Source organism: Corythoichthys intestinalis, chromosome 17, assembly GCF_030265065.1.
Source record: "Corythoichthys intestinalis isolate RoL2023-P3 chromosome 17, ASM3026506v1, whole genome shotgun sequence".
Classification (NCBI taxonomy): Eukaryota; Metazoa; Chordata; class Actinopteri; order Syngnathiformes; family Syngnathidae; genus Corythoichthys; species Corythoichthys intestinalis.
The window spans coordinates 22,505,738-22,530,585 of record NC_080411.1 but is presented as its reverse complement, the minus strand read 5'-3'; the positions used below and the strand labels follow the sequence as shown (position 1 = coordinate 22,530,585).

The 24,848-nt window shown below is 41.5% G+C and overlaps 1 protein-coding gene across 4 annotated transcripts in view; it reads left to right on the top strand.

Annotated features, from left to right (window-relative positions):
* The window catches only part of cntfr (ciliary neurotrophic factor receptor), a 362,525-nt gene that overhangs the window by 142,686 nt on the left and 194,991 nt on the right, over window positions 1-24,848 (top strand). For all 4 annotated transcript variants that reach the window (XM_057818079.1, XM_057818078.1, XM_057818077.1 and 1 more), the window contains exon 3: window positions 687-768. In XM_057818079.1, the coding sequence (XP_057674062.1) occupies window positions 687-768 (82 nt within the window). The remainder of the gene's footprint in view (window positions 1-686; window positions 769-24,848) is intronic.

The following is a 24,848-nucleotide window of genomic DNA, read 5'->3' as shown; positions in this document are numbered from 1 at the left end:
AAAAAAAAAAATCATTAAAAACAACAACAACAACAACAAGTTTTTAATTAGTGACTTACCCTTGAGAGGTACTTACACATACTTTGGACCAGGCAGCGTGGGTTTGGTTCCAGCTAATTTAGAGCTAAGTGACAGTGTAACTGTGAGTGCAAATGTAAATGGTTGCATTGCAACTTCCTTGCCTGTTTAGGGTGTAGTCTGCCTTTCGTCCAATGTCAATTTGATTGGCTGCAGCGATTTGCTACCCTGTACAAAATAAGCCGTGGTGAAAATGGATGCATATACCTTTAAGAGCCTCTGTTCAAAGCCCATCCCAGAGAGGATGAACCCATTAGTCTGATGAACAAAGAAACAGAGAAAGAGAAATAAAGACAGAAATAACCATTTAAAACACAATTTAAAGAAACTCAACTGGGAGTTAAACAGGATTAGAAACCAAGAAAGCTTTTCAAATAGAAAAACATAGTTAAAGGAAAGGCCACCATAGACACCATCCCTGTGAGAGGAGATAAAGACAGACAGACTCAGAGGGGACAGGAAGCAACTATCTCTCCATCTCCTCAATGGCGTTGTAGACATCCATGTCCGTCAGTCAATTAGTACGACGGACAGACACAGTTGCTCTCCAGTTAACCCACTGTTGCACGTGCTCTTGCTGAATATTTTCCTGTGTGGTGTGTCCACAGATGGCAAACCTTGTGACATCGCTCTGCTGTGTAGTTCTGGCCGCAGTGGTGGTAGCCTATGCGCAGAGACGCAGTCAGCTAGGTGAGTATGCATTTTATCGTATAATCTGTTTCTCTTGTCCCATGGCTCTTATCACACTCCTCAATAGCAAACATAGTGACACATGACTGATATTTGCAAAGGTCGTGGTGGTATCTCTTTGTGTATTTCAACTTGTGCTCTGCTATGAGAGTAGTTGTTGAAGTTGTATCGTAGTTCTGTGACTAGAACTTTGCTATTTACCACGTTTTTTGCCAAGTATTTCTTTGAGTAATATTGACCATTTCCATGATTTTTTCCCACACATTATTGAATAAATGAAATGATACAATAGTGAAATGTTGCTTCATTATGAATCAACAGACTACTTTTTTCCTTTTTTTTTTAGTTAATGTATTTCTGGTTCGACACCAACAATTTGCTCAACAAAGACACCAGTCAAGTCAACTCATGACTATGAGCATGTCGGAAATTATTGGAATGCTGAGATCTTAATGAACGAACTGATGGGGACATAAGGAGAACCAGAGATTAACATTAGTATTCTCATGAGTTTTAACAAAATGTATTACTCTAACCTTGGTCAGCATGGGAGTCAATTTATCAGATAACTTCATGAAAAGAGTGGGAGGGTCTTATTAGCCAATGGTTTGTGAGGGGAGCTGGCATCGAGAACTTTGAGGTACTGGTACACTCAATACAACCAATATATTACAGGGTTACAGTAATGAAATGCAGAAAATTGATACACACTATAAATTTTAGTATTAATAAAAATGAAGAAAATATAGTCATGTTTAATATAACACTTTTGGTAATATAATGAAACATTCAGTTCAATTTATTTATTTTACTCTAAATTATTTTACACCAAATTACACTAAATGCGAGATTGATTTTTTTTTTTTTTTTTAATTTGCCCGAATTCATTGTTAAGTGATAAACTGTCTGTGCTCAGTTGTATCTGCATTTTTTTCTTGTGAAAAGAACACTTTAAAAAAAACTAAAATAGAACTGTTACTGGTGAAAAAGAAGCAAATTTGAAGAGGACAAAATAAGGAAAATCACTAGTTGTTGCCAATAAAGCTATTATAAGACCTGAGAGAAGGCAAACACCAAAAACATATATTCATTGGGTAGACTGTTGCATGTTGAATAGAGGATCCATGTCTATTTGCCTGCCTGTGAACTTCAACCATGCTTGATCATGCAAGGATAAGCAGTACAGAAAATAGATGTCACTTCATTTAAAGTAGGGCTGTCCCAAACGACTAATTTTGTCCCGATTAGTCAGCCGACTATTTTTACGATTAGTCGACTAATCTAATAATATATATATATATTTTTTTTCTTTTTTACTAATTTAGCAATGAAACTTTTGTTGACGCTTATCAATTCACAAAAAACATATTGGAACACTTAAATTATTTATTAAAGTACAAATAAACACAAAAATAACAATAATAAATCACAAATAAACAATGAGTTCAAATATATATAATAATATTATTATTATTATTCATTGCCAATCAGATTTTTCATAAAGGGTGTCATTTTAAAGGTATTCTTAGTGTAGAATCTGAATTCTGAAATATGTGGGATTAACTCCAGAAATCGCTATTTATATGATGAACATGACATGCTTTTATTTTGAAATGTTCACCGGAAGTTCACTAAACCACTAATTTCAGCTTTACACTCCGCAAAAAAAAACACTTTTTGTCATTGCATGTAGTGTCAGTGTAGCAGTGCTAACGTTACAGTGTTTAATATAGATGTGTTTTTTTTATTTTGTATGTCTGAACTTAAATTCTACAGCGTGTTGATAAGAGAAAGGAACTGGAGTCTCATATGCCATCAGCACGCACGCACCAATGTATGGACGCACGCACGCACGTGCGCAGCGATAAAAGGCAGCCGTGAAAATTACCGCCCTCATTTTTATTTGCCGTGCGATAAATGGACTCATTGTATAACGTGACAGGCTTAGCAACTTCAATAAAACATGTCGTTAGTTAGTTAGATGGACTTACAAACTGGGTGACGGCGCTTTAGGTGTTTATTCACGGCCGACGTGCAGCCAAGCTTGGCATTGAAGAGACAGGACACAAGAGTGTACCCTCCTTTGTTTCTTTGAAATAAGTCAGTTTTGGACACTCTGGTTCGCTTTTTTGGCTTTGTGCCGCTTTTCCCGCTTGCATACAGAGCGTCCGACATTCTGAACTTTCCACGCATATATATTTTTTTAACCCTTCATTAACCGTCGACGGGATGTTGTGCGCGTCGACGGATTTACATCATCGATGACGTCGACTATGTCGACTAGTCGGGACAGCTCTAATTTAAAGGAATAGACATTAACTAGTATCATTGTCCTTCATGTGAAAGGCGGTCGCTTAAAGACAGTTAAAGAAAGTATTTAAGTATGAAAATGGAAAATTCATTTGACCTCTGATAATGGAGAAAATAATGTTCAAACCCCCAACCCCCCCCCCCCCCCCCACACACGGAAAAATTACAACGCTTATAAGCGCAGCTATTTTGTGATGTCAGTTATACATACACACATTGATATATATATAGACTCAGACACAGGTGCTTGGGAAAGGTCATGTGGCAATTTGGGATGCTTTGTTTGACTGAAATAGTACCAACAGTGATAAAATGTCTGCCGCACTAAGGGTGGCCATTTGGCGAAAATTCTGGCTTTTATTTACATTTTTCGCAACTCTTCCACTTTTGTTTTTTTCAGTTTATTACACAAAAATAAATCGCTGTACTGTATATGATATATGTCGCTTCAAATAATTTCACCAATGTTTGCTGTTACCTGCAATAGATGAATAGAATGACACCACGTTAACTTACTACAGATAAACACAAAGTGTTTGACTTTATAAAGAGAACACCAGGGTGTGCTCCATTTTCGTTGCCACTGTTGGTACCAGAGCCCTGGAGAGTTAACTCCATTCATTAGTGTAGGCGTAGCCCTCCTGAGGATCCGTTGCTCCTAAGAACCACTGTGACTGACTATCAGTTCTCAAAGAGCCAAATTTGTCTCATAGGAAAAAAGCATTTTATGTTTCATGCTGTTCCTTTAAAGAATAAATATGCATCTGTTTTCATTTCCATTTCTTTTAGGCATAAATCATATTGTAACAGCACACACAATATGTTATGTGTTATATGTTATGCAATTGATCACCTTATTAATCGCTAATTTGACAGTATGTCATTTCCACAATATGAGAGCTCCGCTTTCCGTTTATATAGAGTAGCAAGTGTCATCTTCAAACAAAGTGATGTTTACAGTACATGATAGCAAATCTTTGAGGATGGAAATCAGTAATACATAACATGTTTCTGCATTAATTTCAGTGTTTACAAGCATGTTAAGGTTTAACGATTTGAAATTTCATTGGAAAAGACTTATTCAAAAGATGCATCGTTAAAAATAACAGAAATAAAGCATACTTTGTGTGCTTTGATTTGCTGAAATGAGTGAAAAAACATGGACAGCAACTAAAGATGTCCGATCAGGTCATTTTCAAAGTATCGGAATCGGCAAAAAAATATCAGACATGCCTTTTTTTAATATATACATATATTTCAATTAAATCGTTTTCTAATTGTATATAACGTTACAGACAAAATGTCTTACACTCATCCAGAGTCTTTAGTTTTGGCTTAAAGTAGGGCTTTCAAATTTATCACGTTAACGGCGGTATTTTTTTTTTTTTTAATTAATCACGTTAAAATATTTAACGCAATTAACGCATGCGCTGCCCGACCCACTCACGCATTGTCACGTTCAATCTATAATGGCACCGTTTTACCTATATATGGAGCTAAAAGGCAGCGTAAAATGAGCGAATTTTGACAGTCTTTGGAGCCTTTTTTTAATTGGCTAAAGCCTTACAATCCCTCCCTCAACAATTACAAATATCGTGGGAAGCAATGTGGGGAAGAACGGTAGTAGTTGATCTTTTTCTTAACACCCTATGTTATTTCCCAACGCAGAGAAGATATATCAATTGGTGCCACTACGCTCAGTCATGGTTGCACTTCCCATCATACATTTGGGCAGAACAGTTAAATGGCTACAGTATCATTTACTGAAAGCTCAACAAATACACTAGATGGTAATATTTAGTCACAATATACAAAGTCACAAATACACTAGATGGCAATATTTAGTCACAATACACACAGTCACATTTATCCTCTAAGAATTACAAGTCTTTCTATCCGTGGATCCCTCTCACAGAAAGAATGTTAATAATGTAAATGCCATCTTGAAGATTTATTGTCACAATAAACAAATACAGTACTTATGTACTGTATGTTGAATGTATACAGTCGTCCGAGTTGTATTCATTTTTTTCTTAATGCATTGCCAAAATGTATATGATTGGGAAAAATTATCGGGAATGATTGGAATCGAATCGGGAGCAAAAACAAAGCAATCGGATCGGGAAATATCGGGATCGGCAGATACTCAAACTAAAACGATCGGGATCGGATCAGGAGCAAAAAGACATGATCGGAACAACCCTAATAGCAACAGTTAAGAACAGATTAATGATGTGTTAAGAAGGATGATAATTACTTGTCTTTATTGAAGTTTTTTTTAAATCAGTGTTGGTTGTGACTTAAATGTTCGGTCATACCTCACTGATGCTACATTACAAACCAATGTGTCAAGTCTTTATTGTGTTATGTTGGCTGGAGGATGTGACCCAAAAGCGCAGCAGTGAGAAGTCAGTTAACAGAAGCAGCCCGAGGGCGTATTTATTGAACACAAAAAAGAGGGAAAACCGGTGAGAAGCTGTGGCTCTGTAGATTTTCTGGCAGTGCTGGAAAGGCTGGGATGGCTTGGAGTTGCTGTGAAGAAAAAGAGTTTCAATGAGTCAAAGTTTGGTGGATTTAGTGGCCTGTACTTTACCATGTGAGGTTAGGTGAAGCTCTGGCGTTGAATGACGTGCAGACTGGTCTTTTGTAGTGGCAGGCTGTTGATTGTGAAGTGGAGGCAGGTGTGGAGATTGATGACAGGTGTGCACAGCAGAGTCAGTGAGGAGGTGAAGGTGAGTGAGCCGTAACAGTACCCCCTCCCCGAGGGGCGCCCCCAGGCGGCCGTCCAGGGGCATCAGGATTGGCCTTGTAGAAGTCCCGAAGGAGAGAGGGACACATGATGAGCTGCTTTGAGATCCAGCAACGTTCCTCCGGGCCGTAACCTTCCCAGTCTGCCAGGTATTGAAAACCCCGACCGCGGCGCCGGACCTTTAGCAGACGCCGGACCTTCCATTGGGGATGTCCGTCCACTAACTGTGGCGGCGGCGGAGCTGGGGCAGAGGGCATCAAAGGGCTTGCAGAGACAGGCTTGATCTTTGAGACATGAAAAACTGGATGCACATGTTTCATGGAGGCAGGAAGCTTGAGACGAACAGCTGCGGGGCTCAGAACGCTGTCAATCGAGAAAGGGCCAACATACCGCGGAGCCAGCTTCTTGGATGAGACTTGGAGCGGCAAGTCGGCAGAGGAGAGGTAGACCCGTTGACCAGGCTGATACACCGGGGCAGGAGTACGGCGACGGTTGGCCCCACGGCAGGAGCGCACGTTGGTACGCAGCAAGGCAGAGCGAACCTCCTTCCACACCCGTTGGCAACGGCGCAGATGGGCCTGGACAGAGGGGACTGAGGCTTCGGTCTCCTGGACGGAAAACAAGGGAGGTTGGTATCCCAGGGAGGCCTCGAACGGGGACCTGCCGGTGGCGGAGCAGGACAGGGCATTTAGTGAGTATTCCACCCAAGGCAAATCCTTGCTCCAGGAGGTCGGGTGGAGAGCAGACACGCAACGGAGGGCGGACTCTAGGCTCTGGTTGGTCCGTTCAGCCTGTCCGTTGGTCTGAGGGTGATACCCAGAAGAAAGGCCAACAGTGGCCCCAATACCTTTACAGAAGGCACGCCAGACCTGAGATGTAAATTGGGGCCCCCGGTCCGAAACGATGTCACAGGGCAACCCATGGAGCCGGAAAACATGCTGGGTCAGGAGTTCGGCCGTCTCAGCAGAGGTAGGGAGTTTAGGCAACGCCACCAGATGCACCGCCTTGGAAAACCGGTCCACCACCGTGAGAACGACAGTATTCCCCTGGGAAGATGGAAAACCAGACACAAAGTCAACGGCAATATGAGACCAAGGGCGATTGGGCACTGGAAGAGGACATAGAAGCCCAGCTGGTGGCCGATGAGACGCCTTGGCCCTACAGCAAGTGTCACACGCAGCCACGAACTCCCGGACGTCCACCCTCATCGTCGGCCACCAAAACCGCCGGCTAAGGAAGGAGAGGGTACGTTGGTACCCGGGATGGCAAGCAAACTGGCTGGTATGGCCCCATAGAAGCACCTGGGAACGCATCGAGTCAGGTACAAAGAGACGGTTGGGGGGACAGTTGCCGGGCCGGGGCTCAGTCTGTTGGGCCCGCTCAACCTGGGCTTCAATGTCCAGGGTCACTACTCCTATAACCCGAGAAGTTGGAACGATGGGCACAGGTTCAGCAGAGGACTCCTCGGGAGCATGGAGACGTGACAACGCATCAGCCTTGGTGTTGCTGGAACCAGGTCGGTAAGTAAGGGTGTAATTGAAACGGTCCAGGAATTGTGCCCACCGTGCCTGGCGGGAGCTAAGGCGTTTGGCAGCCCGGATGAAAGTCAGGTTCTTATGATCCGACCAGACAACAACGGGCTCCACGCTGCCCTCTAGCCAGTGGCGCCACTCTTCGAAGGCAGCTACAACAGCAAGCAGCTCCCTATTCCCGATATCATAATTCACCTCCGCCGGCTGCAAACGGCGGGAGAAGGCACAGGGGTGCAGCTTCTGGTCCTCCACTGAACGCTGGGACAAGACTGCCCCTATACCCACATCTGAAGCATCCACCTCGACTATGAACGGCCTGGAAGGGTCAGGATGGAGAAGGACGGGGGCGGTCGTGAAATGTTCCTTGAGGACAGAAAAGGCGGCATCGGCTGCTGGTGACCAGATATAGGGGCGTAGAGTGGAGGTGAGACCAGTGAGGGGGGCGGCTAAGCGGCTGTAGTTCCGAATGAAACGGCGATAAAAGTTAGCAAAGCCTAGGAACCCCTGGAGCTGTTTGCGGGTTGTTGGTCGGGGCCAATTGAGGATAGCTTGTATCTTGCGGGGGTCAGGACGGATGCAGCCACCCTCCACAATGTGCCCAAGGAATTCCACGGAGGGAGCGTGAAAAACGCATTTTTCAGCCTTGATAAAAAGCCTGTTCTCTAAAAGGCGCTGGATGACCAAGCGGACGTGTTGCACATGCTCCTCAAGACTCCGGGAGAACACCAGGATGTCATCCAGGTACAGGACCACAAATACATCCAACATGTCCCTGAGTACGTCATTCATAAGTGCCTGGAAGACAGCAGGGGCATTGGTGAGGCCAAAGGGCATAACCAGGTATTCATAGTGCCCACGGGGGGTCTTAAAGGCTGTCTTCCATTCATCACCTTTCCGGATGCGGACAAGGTGGTATGCATTCCGAAGGTCCAACTTGGTAAACACGGTAGCACCGACGAGGGGTTCGAAATTTGAGCTCATGAGGGGAAGTGGATACTTGTTCTTGATAGTGATGTTGTTGAGCTGTCTGTAATCGATGCATGGCCTCAGATCCCCGCCCTTCTTCTTGACGAAGAAGAAACCGGCCGCCACTGGTGATGTTGATGGGCGTATGAGTCCTTCAGCTAGGCACCCATTAATGTAACTGTCCATAGCTGCTTTCTCAGGTGGAGACAGGTTGTACAGGCGACTGGAGGGAAGTTCAGCACCAGGACGGAGCTCGATGGCACAGTCGTAGGGTCGGTGCGGAGGAAGGGTGCAAGCCCGCTCCCTACTGAAGGCCTCACCTAGGTCATGGTATTCAGAAGGAACCTTGGTGAGGTCAGGTGGAGCAGGGCTGGGTCGTTCGGCTAAGGAAGGTGTCTGAGCGGACCGAAGGCAACGGGCATGGCATGAAATACTCCAGCTTAGAATGCGGCCAGAACGCCAACAGACATGCGGTGTGTGGAGTTCCAACCAAGGTCTGCCCAGGATGAAAGGCGCATCAGGTGAGGCAATAACGTAGGGGCGGATTCTCTCCACGTGATTACCTGAGACAGTGAGCGTGAGAGTCTCACACCGATGAGTAATGGGACTCATGGGACGACCATCCAAAGCGAACGCTGAGAGAGACTCCTCCAGGGGTGTGATAGGGAGTCCAACCTCTAGGGCATAAGAACGGTCAATAAAAGTTTCATCGGCACCTGAATCGATCAGCGCTGGGATGGACAGTGTTCGCTCTTGCCAGGCGAGGGTGACGAGAAATCTGGCTCTACTTGAGTGGGGGTTAGACAAGCGGCTCACACGGAACCCCCGACCGAGTGAGCCTTGTCTTTTGGGGTTCGAGCCGAGGGAGCCCTGGAAGACAGGCTTGGACATGTGTCAACCGAGTGCGTCGAGCTAGCGCAGTACATGCAGAGCCCCTGTAGTCTCCGGTGTTCACGTTCCGCTGGAGTTAAACGGGCCCTTCCCAACTGCATGGGCTCCTCCTCACTAATAGGCTGTGAGGATGCAGGGAAGAGATGAGAAAACTGGTTCTGACTCACTGGTGGTGACGGACGTAGCTTGTTTGCAGCACGACACTGGTGAGCCCTCTCTCGTTTGCGCTCACGGTGACGCTCGTCAAGGGATATGGAGAGGGTGATGAGCTGGTTCAGGGAGGTAGGCCTTTCTCTACCCACCAAGGCGTCCTTTATGGACTCCGCCAGGCCTCTTCGGAACGCGCTGAATAAAGCGGGCTCATTCCATCGGCAGCGTGCAGCGAGGATACGGAATTCTGTGGCGTACTCTGCTACTGAGAGAGAACCCTGCTCAAGGGTAGAAAGGACAGAATCAGCATCCTGCCCAGGGACCTCATGATCAAAAACCATCTTGAATTCCTTGATAAATGCAGCGTAATCCTGCATATAAGGTGCGGAGCCCTCTCGACTAGCCATAACCCAACGACGGGCTTGCCCTGTGGTCAGGTTAGCAATGTAGGCTATGCGAGCTGCGGCAGTGGAATACATGCTTGGTTGTAGCTCGAACACATACTCACACTGCATCAGGAACTCGCGGCAGAGTGTGAAAGAGCCATCATACAGGGCCGGGGCAACGAGGTGGGGCTCACGGGCAGAGGGTGTGTCAGGCGGAGGAACCGTGGCTGGTGGTCCCGAAGGGGGAGAAATCTGGGCGCTGAGAGCAGCAACACGGTCGGTGAGAGTCTGAACCAAAAGGGTGAGTTGGCTAACCTGGGCCTGTTGTTCGGATGCCTGCGCCTGTTGAAGACCTGACACCGCCCGGACCTCCTCCCTCAATCCAGAAAAAAGAGCAGCTGCCTCAGATAGCTGGTGAGAATGTTGCGCCAGCAGCCTGTCCTGGGTCCGATGCGGGTCGGGGGTCGTGGGTCTTCCTGACTGCGACATGCTGGCTGGGTCTTTTGGCCAGAGCTTACTGTTATGTTGGCTGGAGGATGTGACCCAAAAGCGCAGCAGTGAGAAGTCAGTTAACAGAAGCAGCCCGAGGGCGTATTTATTGAACACAAAAAAGAGGGAAAACCGGTGAGAAGCTGTGGCTCTGTAGATTTTCTGGCAGTGCTGGAAAGGCTGGGATGGCTTGGAGTTGCTGTGAAGAAAAAGAGTTTCAATGAGTCAAAGTTTGGTGGATTTAGTGGCCTGTACTTTACCATGTGAGGTTAGGTGAAGCTCTGGCGTTGAATGACGTGCAGACTGGTCTTTTGTAGTGGCAGGCTGTTGATTGTGAAGTGGAGGCAGGTGTGGAGATTGATGACAGGTGTGCACAGCAGAGTCAGTGAGGAGGTGAAGGTGAGTGAGCCGTAACATATTGACTTATAACCTATGCCAATCAAGAGTATAGGCAAGTGTAGATTAAATCAATGTTCATTGCAAACTTCAAACTTATCTAAGTGTGGGTCATATCCATACATACAGTACAAAACAATATGAACATTAACAGGCACAGTATGGGTCCATAGAGACATCTGGAACTTGACTTCTAAAAATGTTGGTTGCCTTCTTGACTGACAGTTTAATATGACAAATCCAAGAGTTTAACAGAGAAATAAAGTACACTTAATTTAGTACATATGTACACACAATACATAAAACAGCACTTTTAAAGAGCAGTAAAATTTATTTGGTCTTTGTATTAAGTGAACTAGAAATAGCACCTAAAAGAGATGTTAGGTTAAAAATTCAAATATTCTTGCCAGAATTTTAAAGGTTGGGTTAAATACTAAAACATAATGAAAATGTAAGAATACAAAACCAAATGTTTTGAAAGTATTTTTACATGGCTGGTAATCTAATTGCACAAGGAATCTGACAACATTTGCAGAAAAAAAAAAATTGTTGTGGCAAACATGGGATGTATGAAGAGGCATGTAAGTAGAAATGCGTGGCTCCTGGGGTGTGGCCTCCCCTCTGCCTGGGCTGCCGGCCGTGGGAGGGGTGTGGGGGGTCGGGGCTCCGATCTTGCATCGCCCCGTGGCAGTTCCTCGGCGTTCTCCTGCCTCCGCCTTCCCCTCTTCTCTGACTGGACATCCGTCCTGCGCTCCATCGCGGGTCGCTGGCTGGGCGCCAGTGTATCAGCGGGGTGTTGCCTGCACCGGCGGGGGGCCCTGCCCTGCCTTGGGCTTAGTGGGCCGCTGGGGTTCCCGTGGCGTGCCGTGCCGGTTGGGGGGCTGTGGCTCGTGGCCCGGGTAGGCGGGCGGGGGTGGGGGTAGACGTGGGGTTGGTGGTGCGTCCACTCCTGCCATCCCTGAAGGCCGGTTGATGGGTGCGCGGGTGGCCCGGGGGACCACCCTGGATCCTGGGAGGGGGACGATGGCTCCTTTGCTGGGCTGCGGGAGGAGGGATGGGCTGCGCTTGACCCCCCAACCCTCCGCCCACCCTCCCTCTCCAGGGCCGTGGCCCTGGGTTGGCTCCCGCGCGGCTTCTCCGCCCGTCTGCGTGGCTGTCGCGCATCCGGTGGGGCTCGCGTGCTGCTGGATGCGGTAGGGCATGCTCAGGTTGGGGGTCCTGGTGCCGGGATTGGTGATGGGGTGGTGTAGGGTTTACATTCATAAGAGATTCACATGATTACTGGGTTCTAGATCACAGAACTGATGTGTGTACACTCTACCTCTTTCAATCACTTAGCTTATAGACACCCCCACCCCCGTCCCCCTCTCTCACTGGCCAATAGGCCCCCACATGGTGTAAACCGGAAATACATCTCACTGACGATGGCACCAGCATATTAATAATTAGTCTAGATGTTTTATGTATTTCTTGTTGTTGTTTGTGTATGTGTTTCTTTTCTTTCTTCTCTTGTGTTGCTTTTCTTCTGTCCCCCCATAATCCCTTCCTGTTCGCTGCTTTGTCATAATAAAAAGGTATTTTGAATGATCACAATGGGAGTATATCAGACTCTCAATGTGAAACATTAAAACTGTACAGACAACCCGGGCACTTAGACTTCCATTCTCTGTGTCAAACAGCTGAACAGGACAGGTTAAAAAAAAAAAATTAAAAAGAAGTAGAAATGCACAATTCTCTCCATATCCTTTATACTCATTGTTGGGAAAACTCCATACTACAATTCAAAATAGATTTAAAGAAGACTTTAATTAAGTAGTAATGGTCATAATTATGTGAAATATTTGGACAACCAACAAGTATTTTATCATTACCAGAATGAGTAAGCATTAAATTGAATTTGGATGTATGTATTGGAACAAAGCCTTTTTCCCTCAGTGATATAGGGAATTACATTTAAAATACATCTTACTAAAAGATGCTGAACTACACATTTTGCAGATGCAATTGGTAGGATTGTTGCTTTGTTATTGCCTATCTTCAAAGGGATAGTGTATGATAAAAGATAACGGTTGGGTCTCGTGAATGAAAAATAATGACTGAAAACATTAAAGTTCGCATGAAAAGAGAATGAGTAAATGCTATTTTAGATGTTGTCGTAGTGATGCAATCCCTCACTTTGAATGCAATGTTTGTGTTCTCATGCATGAAGAACCACAAGATTGATCACATACGCAGACAAAATGAGTCTTATCTTTTTGTTGCCGTCTTGTTTTGTCTCACTTTGCATCTTTTGCTGTATCTGCCGTCTGATTCAATCTGGGTCTCTGTATCTTTTGAATTCTGAGATGCACAAGAAACACCTTTATCCAAGTTGTTGTATTAAATAGGTTTCCTTCACAGCTGATTCAAAACACAAGAAAAGTCAACTTGAACTGAATTGGTAGAAATAATCGACCAAAATTAGCAAAAATAAGGACTATTTCACATCCAAATTTCATCGAGGGTTGTGAATCTCATAAATATAGTTTTTAAAAAAGATCAGCAACAGTAGTACAACCAACCAAGAGAGCCTGAGGGACGCATTCACATTACTGTCCTTTTGTCATGTCTGCTACTGCCTCAAGGATTAGATTGTGTTCACAAATAAGGTCACACTCTTACTTAGACAGTTAGACTATGTTCAAATTTCATGAATTTGTAACAGCACTTAAGATCTTATGAAAAGATTCAATGTCATTCAAAAGTCAGACAACACTTTAGAACAACAATGCATCATTTTTAGAGTTGTGTCTGAAATGTTTACTGGCTATCAAAAACAAATTACATCAAGACTAAGAACGGCATTATTTGTAATAATCCATTTTCATATTTCCTCCAGAATACCCCAATAAAAGTGACACATACCATAACATACTCAGATGTTTACTATTTGCTGCTATTTGTCTCCCCCACTTTCAGAGTAACCTTTCAGTGTCAATGTTTCTAGATGTGGTGACATCATACTGTTTAATGTGAGAGCACATTATTTATGGAAGTCCATATCCTGATTGAGAGATGAATGTTTCCACTCATAATGATGCCCTCCATCTCTCTCTCTTGCTTGATGTCCTTCTGCCCCCTATATAACCCACATTTCAAATTTCTTGCTTCATTTTTTCCTCACCGCTGTCCCTCTGATTTCTTGACTTTCTCGCTCTGCATCATATTCCCTTCATTCATGTTCTTTCTCCTCGCTTCCCAACTCTCAATTCATCAGTGGGCTTGTCAACAGCAGATCTATCGCCTATGACATCATGTGCTGCTGACTCTACACCAGCATAGCTGCATGTTTTTAACGTGCTTCCAATCTGCTGTAGAGGTCATGTGAAAGGAAGTGAATAAGAGCCAATAAAATGAGCTCTAATTCTATGGTATTCAAGCTGAAGCTGTGCTTATATCCATGAGTGTTATGACACTTTCCATCACGCAGTGGCATATGCTCTGTAAAGCTTTGACCACCCTTTTAAATAGGTGGTATTATGTATTCTCCTTGTAATAATACTTTCAGAATGCCACCACCAGCATTGTTTTTAAAATTAGATCAAATTAATGTGAGTGAATTCACAGAGGCAGGAAGATATGTACCCTATTTTTCGGACTGCAAGTCGCACCTGAGTATAAGTCGCACCAGAGAAAAAAAAACATAAGGCGCACCGGAGTATAGGTCGCATTTTTTGTGGGAAATTTACTTGATAAAATCCAACACATAGAACAGATATGTCATTTTGAAAGAACATTTAATACAAAAACATAATAGTGAACAACACACTGAATGAGTGTACAGTGTACAGTGCAAGAACAACGAAATGCAAATATGTCCTCACTAGGACGCTACAGCTCGGTCCTGGCTATACAGCGAGCTAAACTCCCAAATGACGATGATAAACGTCCGTATAATTTGCTGAATCAATTTCGTCCTCGATACCAAACAGGTTCGCATCAACGTAAATAAATGATCATTAGCTGCTATTACAGCAATGACGCAAACGGTTAGCATGCGTTCGCTAGCATTAGCACATCGTTCAAACAACCACACAACTGGCTCTAAGTGTCCGATCACAGGTGGAAAACACACAACAACAACAGAAAAGATGATACACACAGGTGTTGCCTCTGCAGATATATTTTACAAGCATAAACAATGAACGTAGGTTCGCAGCTGTACCCCCACGTGGGCGTGAAAGCGCCACAAACTAAAAGCATGCATTTCAACATAAAAAAGTCAATAATATAATTGAACACACATTGCCAAAGGCAGAACGTGAACGTGGGCATAGTTATTAAGAGTTATTCAGATAACCTTAGCACAGAGAACATGCTAACAAGTTTACCAAACCATCAGTGTCACTCCAAAACACCAAAATAACGTGACATTATATCATAATGTGTTAATAATTTCACACATAAGTCGCTCCTGCAACTCATAGTCCGAAAAATACAATATTTAATTCACATAACAGGGACAGCATCGCTAGAAGATATGTCAAAAGGTCGAAACTGTATTTCCTGAGGTAATGATTGACCTTTTTTAACCATACTGTTTCTAATGTGTTAATTTAAGATAACGTGTATAAAAATAATAACTTTGAATCCATTCCTAAGAATTTATAATGGTTTTAATTTAAGATAAAAAAAGAATGTGTAATATATTTTGGGAGAGAAGCAGAAAGAATTACAACTCAAACTCATGGATGTTTTTTTTTTTTTAATGACATTTACGTCAATGCCATCCTGTTTGTTGTGTTATGCGTATGAATCATTTATAATTGAAACACACAGCAACCACAGTATAACCCAGAATATTCATAACTGTCTGGGATTATACCATTAAAAAAGACATCTGCCATCCCACTCTACAAGACAAATGCAGTCAACTAAATGTGATCAATTATTCAAAGCATTGAACCACTGTCAGAGGTGCAATCAGAGAAAACAGACAACTGTTGTAAGTAAACAAAGCACAAGACTGACGTGCATGTAGTATGTCTGTGCTGATGCTTGTATAAACCATGTACATACGTGCCAGCAGGGGAGGCTTGATCACACTCATTATCCTGAGTAGCACTCAATGTAATCAGTGCGACCTCTTTGCCATACAGCTTGGATTAATTTCAAGAATGAGCTAAAACAATTGATTGACTGACTGTTCTGCTTGATTGATAGCAGTCAGACTGAATGTGAACTCTACAAATCTTATTCAGGCTTGGCTTTGCACAACCGAGGCAAATAGTGATGAAAGAAAAGAAAATTTGCATATCTTCTGTAAAGCACAATAAAAATAAGCTTGGGTCGAGTTCTTTTAGGCATCACAACTACCACCTAGTTGTTGGGAATAACGTAGCATTGCTTGTATTCATCTGTTATTGTAACTTCATCTATTGTGAGGTTGACTTCATTGAAAAGTGTGGAAAAATATGTATAAATTACGTCACTTGGTGGATTGTCATTTTTCACCTGTGTGGAACTAATCATCTCCGATTAAAAGCAGCCAGAACACCATCAAGTTGCCAGTTCAATCTTTGTTTTTCCTAATTCTTTGTTTTTTTCATCTTTATTTTCTTTCGTTTTTCTTTTCACCTTTCTCTCTTTCTTTGTTGAACAAAAGGAACTCTTAGCATTCGAAGTTGTTTTGTCTGTTCAAAATAAGGCTATGGAACTTTCCGCAGATTCTGGGCCTGCTTTCGGGTCCAACCATTCTGAAATGAAACAAATGTATACTTTGAGCCCTTTGCTTTTGTATAGGTCAATAAAAATCAAAGGAATAGGTTTCCAGTACGGGCCAGTGGCGCTGGGAAAAGGGTTTGCTGAGGGTGATACAGCACCCTCTGGTGTTGGGAAGAAAAACAAAGTGTTTTGGTGGATTCCTTTTTTTTTTTTTTTTTTTTTTTTTTTTTTTTTTTTTTTTTTTAATAAATCAATAAACAAAACACATAAATAGCGTATTTATCTTTGGAGATTAAAATATTTAGTTTTTTGTTAATGAAATGGTCACCACCTGACACCTTGCTCTCTACCAGGTCACATTGGATATGGGGCCATTGGAACAGGAAAGTTAACTGTTGACCGAATGTTAACAGCCGCAAAAACGAATTACAGATTTTTTCTCTACAAAAACAGCAACATTTTCTAAGATTTAATTTGAGGTCGAAAATGAAGATTATTATGACCCCTTTCACACACTCCGAAACACCAGTAATATCGCAGGATTTAACCGTGCAGCAGTTGTATGTAAAAACAATTTCCCGGGTTGACTGACAAGGAGATTAAGCAGACATTTCACAGGTCGCGTCTCAGTATAATGTCCAGGTCAGCACGATGGCTGATGAAGTAAATATTGTGCCGGGCCGATCGTCACTTCGTCCCTCTTCTCAGTAACACGAAAAGCAGAAAACAAACATTGCAATTATCAACATAGCAAGCTGGAAATATCTAAATTAAAATGAAAACATAACAAAATTAAATTGCTACACGATCGTAGAGCCAAGGAAGAAAGTCCAACGTCCATCTTTGGAAATGTGTGGTTTATTTTTTGCCGATATTAGGGTCCACTACTGTGAAAAAAAGGTTGTACTTCAAAGCAGAAAACAACGGACGGAAACGTTCAAGGGTTTATTAAATACAAAAATACACGCGAACGCTGAAAAGGGGAAATTACACAATGCGTCCGTGACAGTAGAGCCAAGGAAGAAAATCCATTGTCCATCTTTGGAAATGTGTGGTTTATTTTGTTGCCGATGTTAGGGTCTGCTACTGTAGAAACAAGGTTGTACTTATAAGCAGAAAACAACGGAGAGATGTGTTCAAGAGTTTATTTAATACAAAAATACACGCAATCGCGGAAAAGGGGAAAAAACACAATGCGTCCGTGACAGTAGGTCATCGGGGATAAATAAAATGCTAACCTATGCGGTAAGCAGAGAGCCGATAAGACAACAAAACAAAGCCAGCGGGATTCTTCCTTCGACCCTTCTCTTGGATCGCCTGGGCTTAAATACAATCTTGATGAGCTTGAATTGGCTGCAATTACAACATTGGGAACGCTTCCTCCGGAACAAAACACGATTTGACCAACATTGTGACAGCCGATAGCGACCAAAAATGAAGTAATAAAAATGAAAATCACGTCAGCAGCCCTCCCCGCACAGAGAGCGCCATTGGGCAACACGGGACAAGTCTGTGAAAGTGTCCTACCCGCGTCATTCTCGGGACATCTCGACATGCGTGAAATCAATGACGCAAGTAAATCCTGCGTCACTTTACACAGGAATTTCCCTTGATAATGTATGTGTGTGAAAAGGGCTTATGATAGTACCTAGCGAGGAAAAGTTAGCTGCAGATATAGAGTGTGGAGAACTTCAAATAGCTTGTATAGTAACCATATTATTGTTTGTGCAGACCGCTGTTGGATATCCGTGTGCAATTCATTTGAGTGTTGTGAAAAGTGGGTGTCAAACTGAGGTTTATTGGACCTTTGTTTTAAAATGTGTTTTGTGTGTCATTACGCCTTCTAGCTGCGGGGATTTTCATTAAAATACATAGGCACTATTTTTCCTCATACAAAAACTCCAACACACTAGGCACACTAAACTATCCCGCATGCGCGTGTACTGCAATTGTGCACGCCTTGTAAGGACAAAATAGTGTGAGCATGACAAATTTGGATGTGAAAAAGAAAAAAAAAAATCTCAGCACCTCCTGCTGTGAGTGACTTCCAGCGCCTTTGTTAAGGGTCATCATGTATTTACTCATATTTTTCATCATCATTTTTGTTTGATCAAACCTTTAGTATATTGTTGTTAGCGTTTTGCAGAGTCTAGCCAGTAAAGTAACCTAAAGCAATCTACTAAAGTTATTTTGAAGTAGAACATTGTTTTAAGCCATCACAATTGAATCACAAAGGCCATAAAAAGGGTCTCGAACCCTTCAATGTTGCAATACTTCTAAATATGTTCATTTAACTCGATCCATTGGGAAAAGAGTTGACTTACCGTAATTGTGACACACTGCGTGGGAGGGAGTTGAAGAGTGATCAGGGGAGAGGATTGCTATTTATCACATTGAACTTCAGTTTAATTTAATTCAGCTCAACTTTATTGTCATTCCTCTCCAGTGAAGTCAGTTTGTTTGACTCAAGCGCATAGAGAAAGGAGACAGATCTTAGTGCAACAATGCAAGTAAGAGTGGAGTGCAAAAAGAATCAAGACCAGACAAAAACTGGAGGATCAGAAAAAAAACAAAAATCGTACATCACCATTCTAAAATCAAATGGTGCTTAATAGTGCGTCTAAGGAATTGGTGCATAAAATTTAGATTTAATCCAAACAAATGCTAAACATTTTGGGGCCATAACTTTTTATTGTGCTGCTTAGGCAGATAAAATGCTGCCCACATTATACAGTTTAAAGTTTGAATTTGTCAGAAATTACCTTGAGTATCAAACAACAACTTGAATCATGAGATCTTAGTATGATTACCAAATGTGAGTTTTGATACACTGTTTTCTTAAGTATGAATGCTTATTTTCATTTTGTTTTGGGCTGACGCTTCTACTGACCTACTCACCACATTGGATTTCTTTAGAAAACTTTATGAGAAGATTTGGAAGGCTTTGGGCTAATGCGTACCAGAGCAGCAGCGAAAGGATGAAGTGAAAGGAAATATTTATGAAAGAGCTGTCTGTCCTTGTACAGGAGAAGCAACAAATGGGAGGGAAAAGAGTGCACCCATTTTTTCGATGTTGTATCTGTCTTCAAAAGTGTGCACTCTTTCTTTTTTATGACATTGAACAAGGACGCTCCCTTCTTTACTCAAATTCTAATTCCTTTCTAAGATGGCTACATCATTGTTCAAGTCCACAAGCAGAGAATATACCAGGGACCCTCTGTAAATAGCTGTTTTTTTGGAGGGCAACTTGTAGAGTCAATACACTTTTGAGCGCCTCATTATGTTTACTTGCCCGATTTTATTAAATCAAAACATTTTGCATAAACGTAGAAAAAAAACTTTTTTTTTTTAAATAACAAATGTATGAAATATTTTGAGCCTCCCAATCCACACGTTGTCCTATGCCAAATATTATCATACATTGGTGCACTTGTAATACATTTTATTTAGCACTATATTCTCATTCATGTGTAAGTCTATATTGTTTTACGCATCTGTCTTACACACTTTTACCTGACACATTCTCCTGATTTTGGCCCACACATATTGCGTAACCAACTCATGTGTGCACAGCCACCAAAGAGGCGTGACCCATTGAAGTCTGAGGCTGGCTGTAAATCATGGAGTATGGAGTTTGCTTGAGACGTATGAATGTCATGGCAATCCATGTGAAAAATATGTCACACTTTAAATGGAATTTAGCTCCGGCGGGTGATACGAAAGTAACCGTAACAAAGTAGAACATGCATATTGTTCATTAACACACTAAATGAGCATGTCGGAGAAATCCCCCAGCCCCTTTTATTCTGTATTACACAAATGCAAAAAGAGTAATATCATTGAAATATTATGCTCATTCATAGACTTCATAATGTATGGACGTGACACATTCACCATTCACTGCGTCACACCTTCACAAAGGGGGCCGTCCCTCATTTCGCTTCATATATTAGCAGTCGGCCACATGCAGCGATCTAACGCCAGATTTAGGTTGAAAAAGTATGTAAGCTGTACTGCATACAAACGGGAAGGATTGTCTCAGGAGTGATTTGTTCGAGGATTCAAGGTAATTATTATATTGTTCGTACCATGCATGCAGTTTGAAACGTGAAAAAAATCAATGGGAGAAATTAGCCGCTACAGCATTGGCATTATACTTCACAATATTTACGTAAAATAACTGCTAACGGCACGTTTTTTTTTTTCTTGTGACCAAGAATCGAGACATTTTTACGTCCATATCTATAAAGAATACAGGGATTTTAAGTTTTTATTAAAAAGACTTTTCCACGGAAAAAGCTCTTTGTCTGTGATATAGCTGCCGCTAATTTGCTTATTGACTAGCATCTTGGTTCACAATATTTACTTAAAATAAATGCTAACTGCACGTTTTTTTTGCTTTTAACCAAGAATCAAGACTGTTTTATGTCCATATCTATAAATAATTCTGGGATTTAAGCATTCATTCACAAGAATTGTCAACAGAAAAAGCTCTTTGTCTGTGTTTTCACTCGGTCAGCTTTGACGGAGATAGGCCCCCTATGAATCGGTTTGCGCCCTTCACCCATTAATACATCATGAAGTCTATGGCTCACTACTGAAAGTAAGTTTGTGATGAGCTATACGTTGTTGCTCAATTGGGCTCTGCAACCATATTGCCCCACAAACTGTGGGTGAATCACTTAAAATGGTTAAAAACATCTAACAATTTAGAGTGCAAAACAAGAAAGTCTTATTCATAAGTCTGCAAAATTTGAATTGATAATGCTAAGTATATGCAAGAAGTCCTCAAAAGTCAGTTAAGCAAGGCTGGCCTGTCAGATCTAAAAAAAATTAAGCGTGTCTTGTGAGTGTGCTCACACTACGTCCTGCTAAAGGGCCAAAAGTCACTCAACTATCTCTACTTGTTACGACTTATCTGTCAACCCGAAGCCGTTGGCAATCTTACAAATAGTGACGTATGCCCTTACAAATTGGTGACTAATCTTACAATGTCGTATATAGCGTGTAATATGAAACAAAAATAAAACTCAATTTTAAAATATTATGAATTTATTGGTAATATTGTAACATATGACCTGGTGCAATCAATGAACAATTAATATCTTCAGCTATGATTACTAAAATTTAACTGTGACTTGTATTATAATTGATTGTAGCATTTTCGGCAATTTCTATCATGTCTTTTGATGGTAGTTCATGAGTGTGTCCAATTATAAATTAAAAAGGTCAATTGATAAAATTAACTTACCGATGCAATGTTTGAGTCAGGGAACATTTCTTTTTCTAATTCTGAGAGGTGATCTGCAACTGTTGCAAGCAAATTGTGTTCGGCAACAAATTGGCAGAATAAAATCTCCGCTTTTGTCAATTTTCATTCTGCAGACTTCATCTTTATGACCAGTGTTGTTAATCTTATGTTACTTTTAAAAAGTATTTAATTAGTTACAAATTACTTCTCCCAAAAAGTAAGTTACTTGGCAAAGTAAATGGTGTTACATTTCATGCTTTTTTGTCTCATTTTTTCAAAAACAAAACAAAAAAACACAGTAACCTTTCCTATGTTTGGAAGTAATTTAATGTTGTGAATCAGCCGTTAAAGTTGTTAAAATTGCTCCCTTTTTTGCATTAGTTCCCTTCTGTCTACTTTCGACATGTGAAAGTTTTAAAACTATTTCATCATAGATCAGCTGATTTGGGCCTGACCAAAATATCCTGCCAGTGAGAAGTGAAAAAGATATTTAATGCAATAACTGCAATAAAAATCAGCACTAAATTAGTCTTGGTCTTGACCCATGTTTTCACCACTTCACTTCAAACAAATTCCATGTATCTAGAAAGAGAACATAAAACAGTTTTACAGGACGTTGGAATTTATTTTATGACCAACTAAATGATTCAAAATCTAATTTACCATCGTGTTGTTATAATGACAACAGTTGCAGAGCTGCACTTTCCAAAAAAACATAAGCTGCAGCAGCATGTTTGAAGCTTAAATACAAGTAAAGGAATCAATGGCTGCTATTTTTTGTCAGTTAATGTGATCATAGTTCTAGGCTCATCAATTGGTGTAATGTAATATGGCCAATTTAACACATGTTGGCCTTAGGTGTATACCGTATTGGCCCGAATATAAGACGGCCCTGATTATAAGACAACCCCCTCTTTTTCAAGACTCAAGTTTGAAAAAAAGACTTTTTGAACACCAAATTAATTTTTATGCAGAAAATAATGACAGTACATCCGAATCAAATGATTATAACACTATATTTGGGAGAAAAAGCATGTTATTTTGCCTCATTAAAATCTTAATATCTGAACATTTAAATATGTAAACTAAAGCGCAATTACATTCGTAAATGAATGGCTTCTGGTTTATGAAATATAAATAAACCAATCTATTGTGATAAAACAAAAAAAAAAACTGCAAAACTGCATTAACCATCAAAGTGAAGTCTAATTGTAATTGTAGTCTTGAAACAAATCTGAATAAGGAAAAACATTGCAATAAAATAATGCAAACTGGTTAAACTAAAAAGAGTAGCTGAGATCTGTCATGACAGAACATCGTTTCAATGATATCTAGTGACATCTAGCGTCGTGAATGTGTAGAGTAGCTGAGATTTGTCATGACAGAACATCGCTTAGTTGATATCCAGCACCATCTAGCGTTGTGAATGGGCATAATGTCTAGACCGCAAATATAAGACGACCTCCTCTTCTTCAGTGTTATTTCAATACAAAAAACACTGTCTTATATTCAGGCCAATACGGTATATGCAGGGGTCGCATTAACCGAATATTTTCCGTCGTTGACCGTTTTTTTAAAACGGTGACGGAAAAAACTGAAGTCCATCCGTCATTTTGACAGGTTGCAATTCACACCCCAGACCACAGGGTGGCGAGTGAGCATATTAATTAGCTATTGTCTCTCTTGATGCATAACGTCGTTGGCCTTACTCGGAAAAATGTCATGGCAACTGAGTGTTTGCCTGGCACAGCCAGACTGTTCTCCCTGTATTTTTCAAACACTGAAAGAAAAGTCTGGGACACAGCCTCTCGAGTAGGTACAAAATCAATCGACAAATCAGATTTGTTTATTTTCATGACATGTTCTTCACAAGCAACGTCACTCTTGCGCGCTGAAAGTCGTCTCTACAGTAACACGGATGGCGAACGGGGGAGCCGAAAATATGTTCCAATCCGCGGTAAATTCAGTTTTAAATGAGCTAAAACACATTGACACGAGTCATTGACAACAGTCTATCTCGCGCTAGCCATGTTGAATAAACTCCGTTCTCCTCGTATGTTTACTTCCGCAAGTCCCTCGTCCTGCCCTCGTCGCTTTGCTAACGGCACGTCTGCCCGTCGCTGATTGGTGCACTCCGCTGTCTGTTTGCCTCTTGTTAAGCTTGTTCGGACAGAATATTAATTAAAAATGAATGAAAACTAAATACTATTGAATATGTCATTATTATCATTTTAAAAATGTGACGGGTAAAAATAGATTATGACCGGATTTTTATGACACTGTCAGTCAAAATGACAGACAACGAAAAAGTTTAGCGCAACCTCTGGGTATATGTGATGAAAACACACATTGATAGGTCATTGCCGAAGCTTGCTGTCACTAGGCTACCGTGCAATCTATTGAATAACCTTTAGGGGTTGGAAGACTTAAAAAAGGCTCGCGTTTCAAACAGAGAAAGTAATTTCATCCCTAATATGTTTATGCCTAACACAAGGGCTGTTATTTAATTGGTGCAGTAAACTTAATGTTAGTCTTATTGCTTCTTTTTTCCTGTGTGATACATTTACTGTATTTCTTGTTCGTCTGAAATAACCTGTTTAAAATTCTGATGTATCTGATAAAACAGCATATTTATCACATGTGGTGATTTAGAAGTGGTAACAAATAACTATTTCATAACAGCCTCTATATGTATACAAACACAAACAGTGACGAATTGAGGTTGGGTTGTTCTATCAGTCATACTGCTGCCATGTGTTTATGTAATCTTGCAAGCGTCTGTTTGGGTATCAGGGCTCCTCGTTGTACAAAATAGGTGTTCTGCTGGTTGGTTTCATCTGAATGGTTGAATCTAATCCAGAACTAATGTGTGAGCAAAAACGTAGCTGTGGATAGATTTGGGTGACAAAAATGTTTAATCAGAAGGAACAAAAAAAAACAGTTCCCAGGTATTATGATAAATATCATAGCACTCAATAATAGACACATGCATAAATTCAAGCTGCCTACTTGCATCGAATTTGAAAGCTATTTTTTATTTTAGGCGAAGAAAATTCTCCCCACATACACTTGTTTCATTGTTTGTAGCTTCATCTACAGAAGAGGTATGCAGCTTTTGTTATCCATGTGGGAATTTGTACAAGCTTTGAACTTCAGCACACTGCTGGACAGTATTGGTAAAAAGGACAAACAAAACCACAGTCACACAACCACAAGCGCTGATACAATATTGCGAAAAGGGTAAGATAAGAAAATGA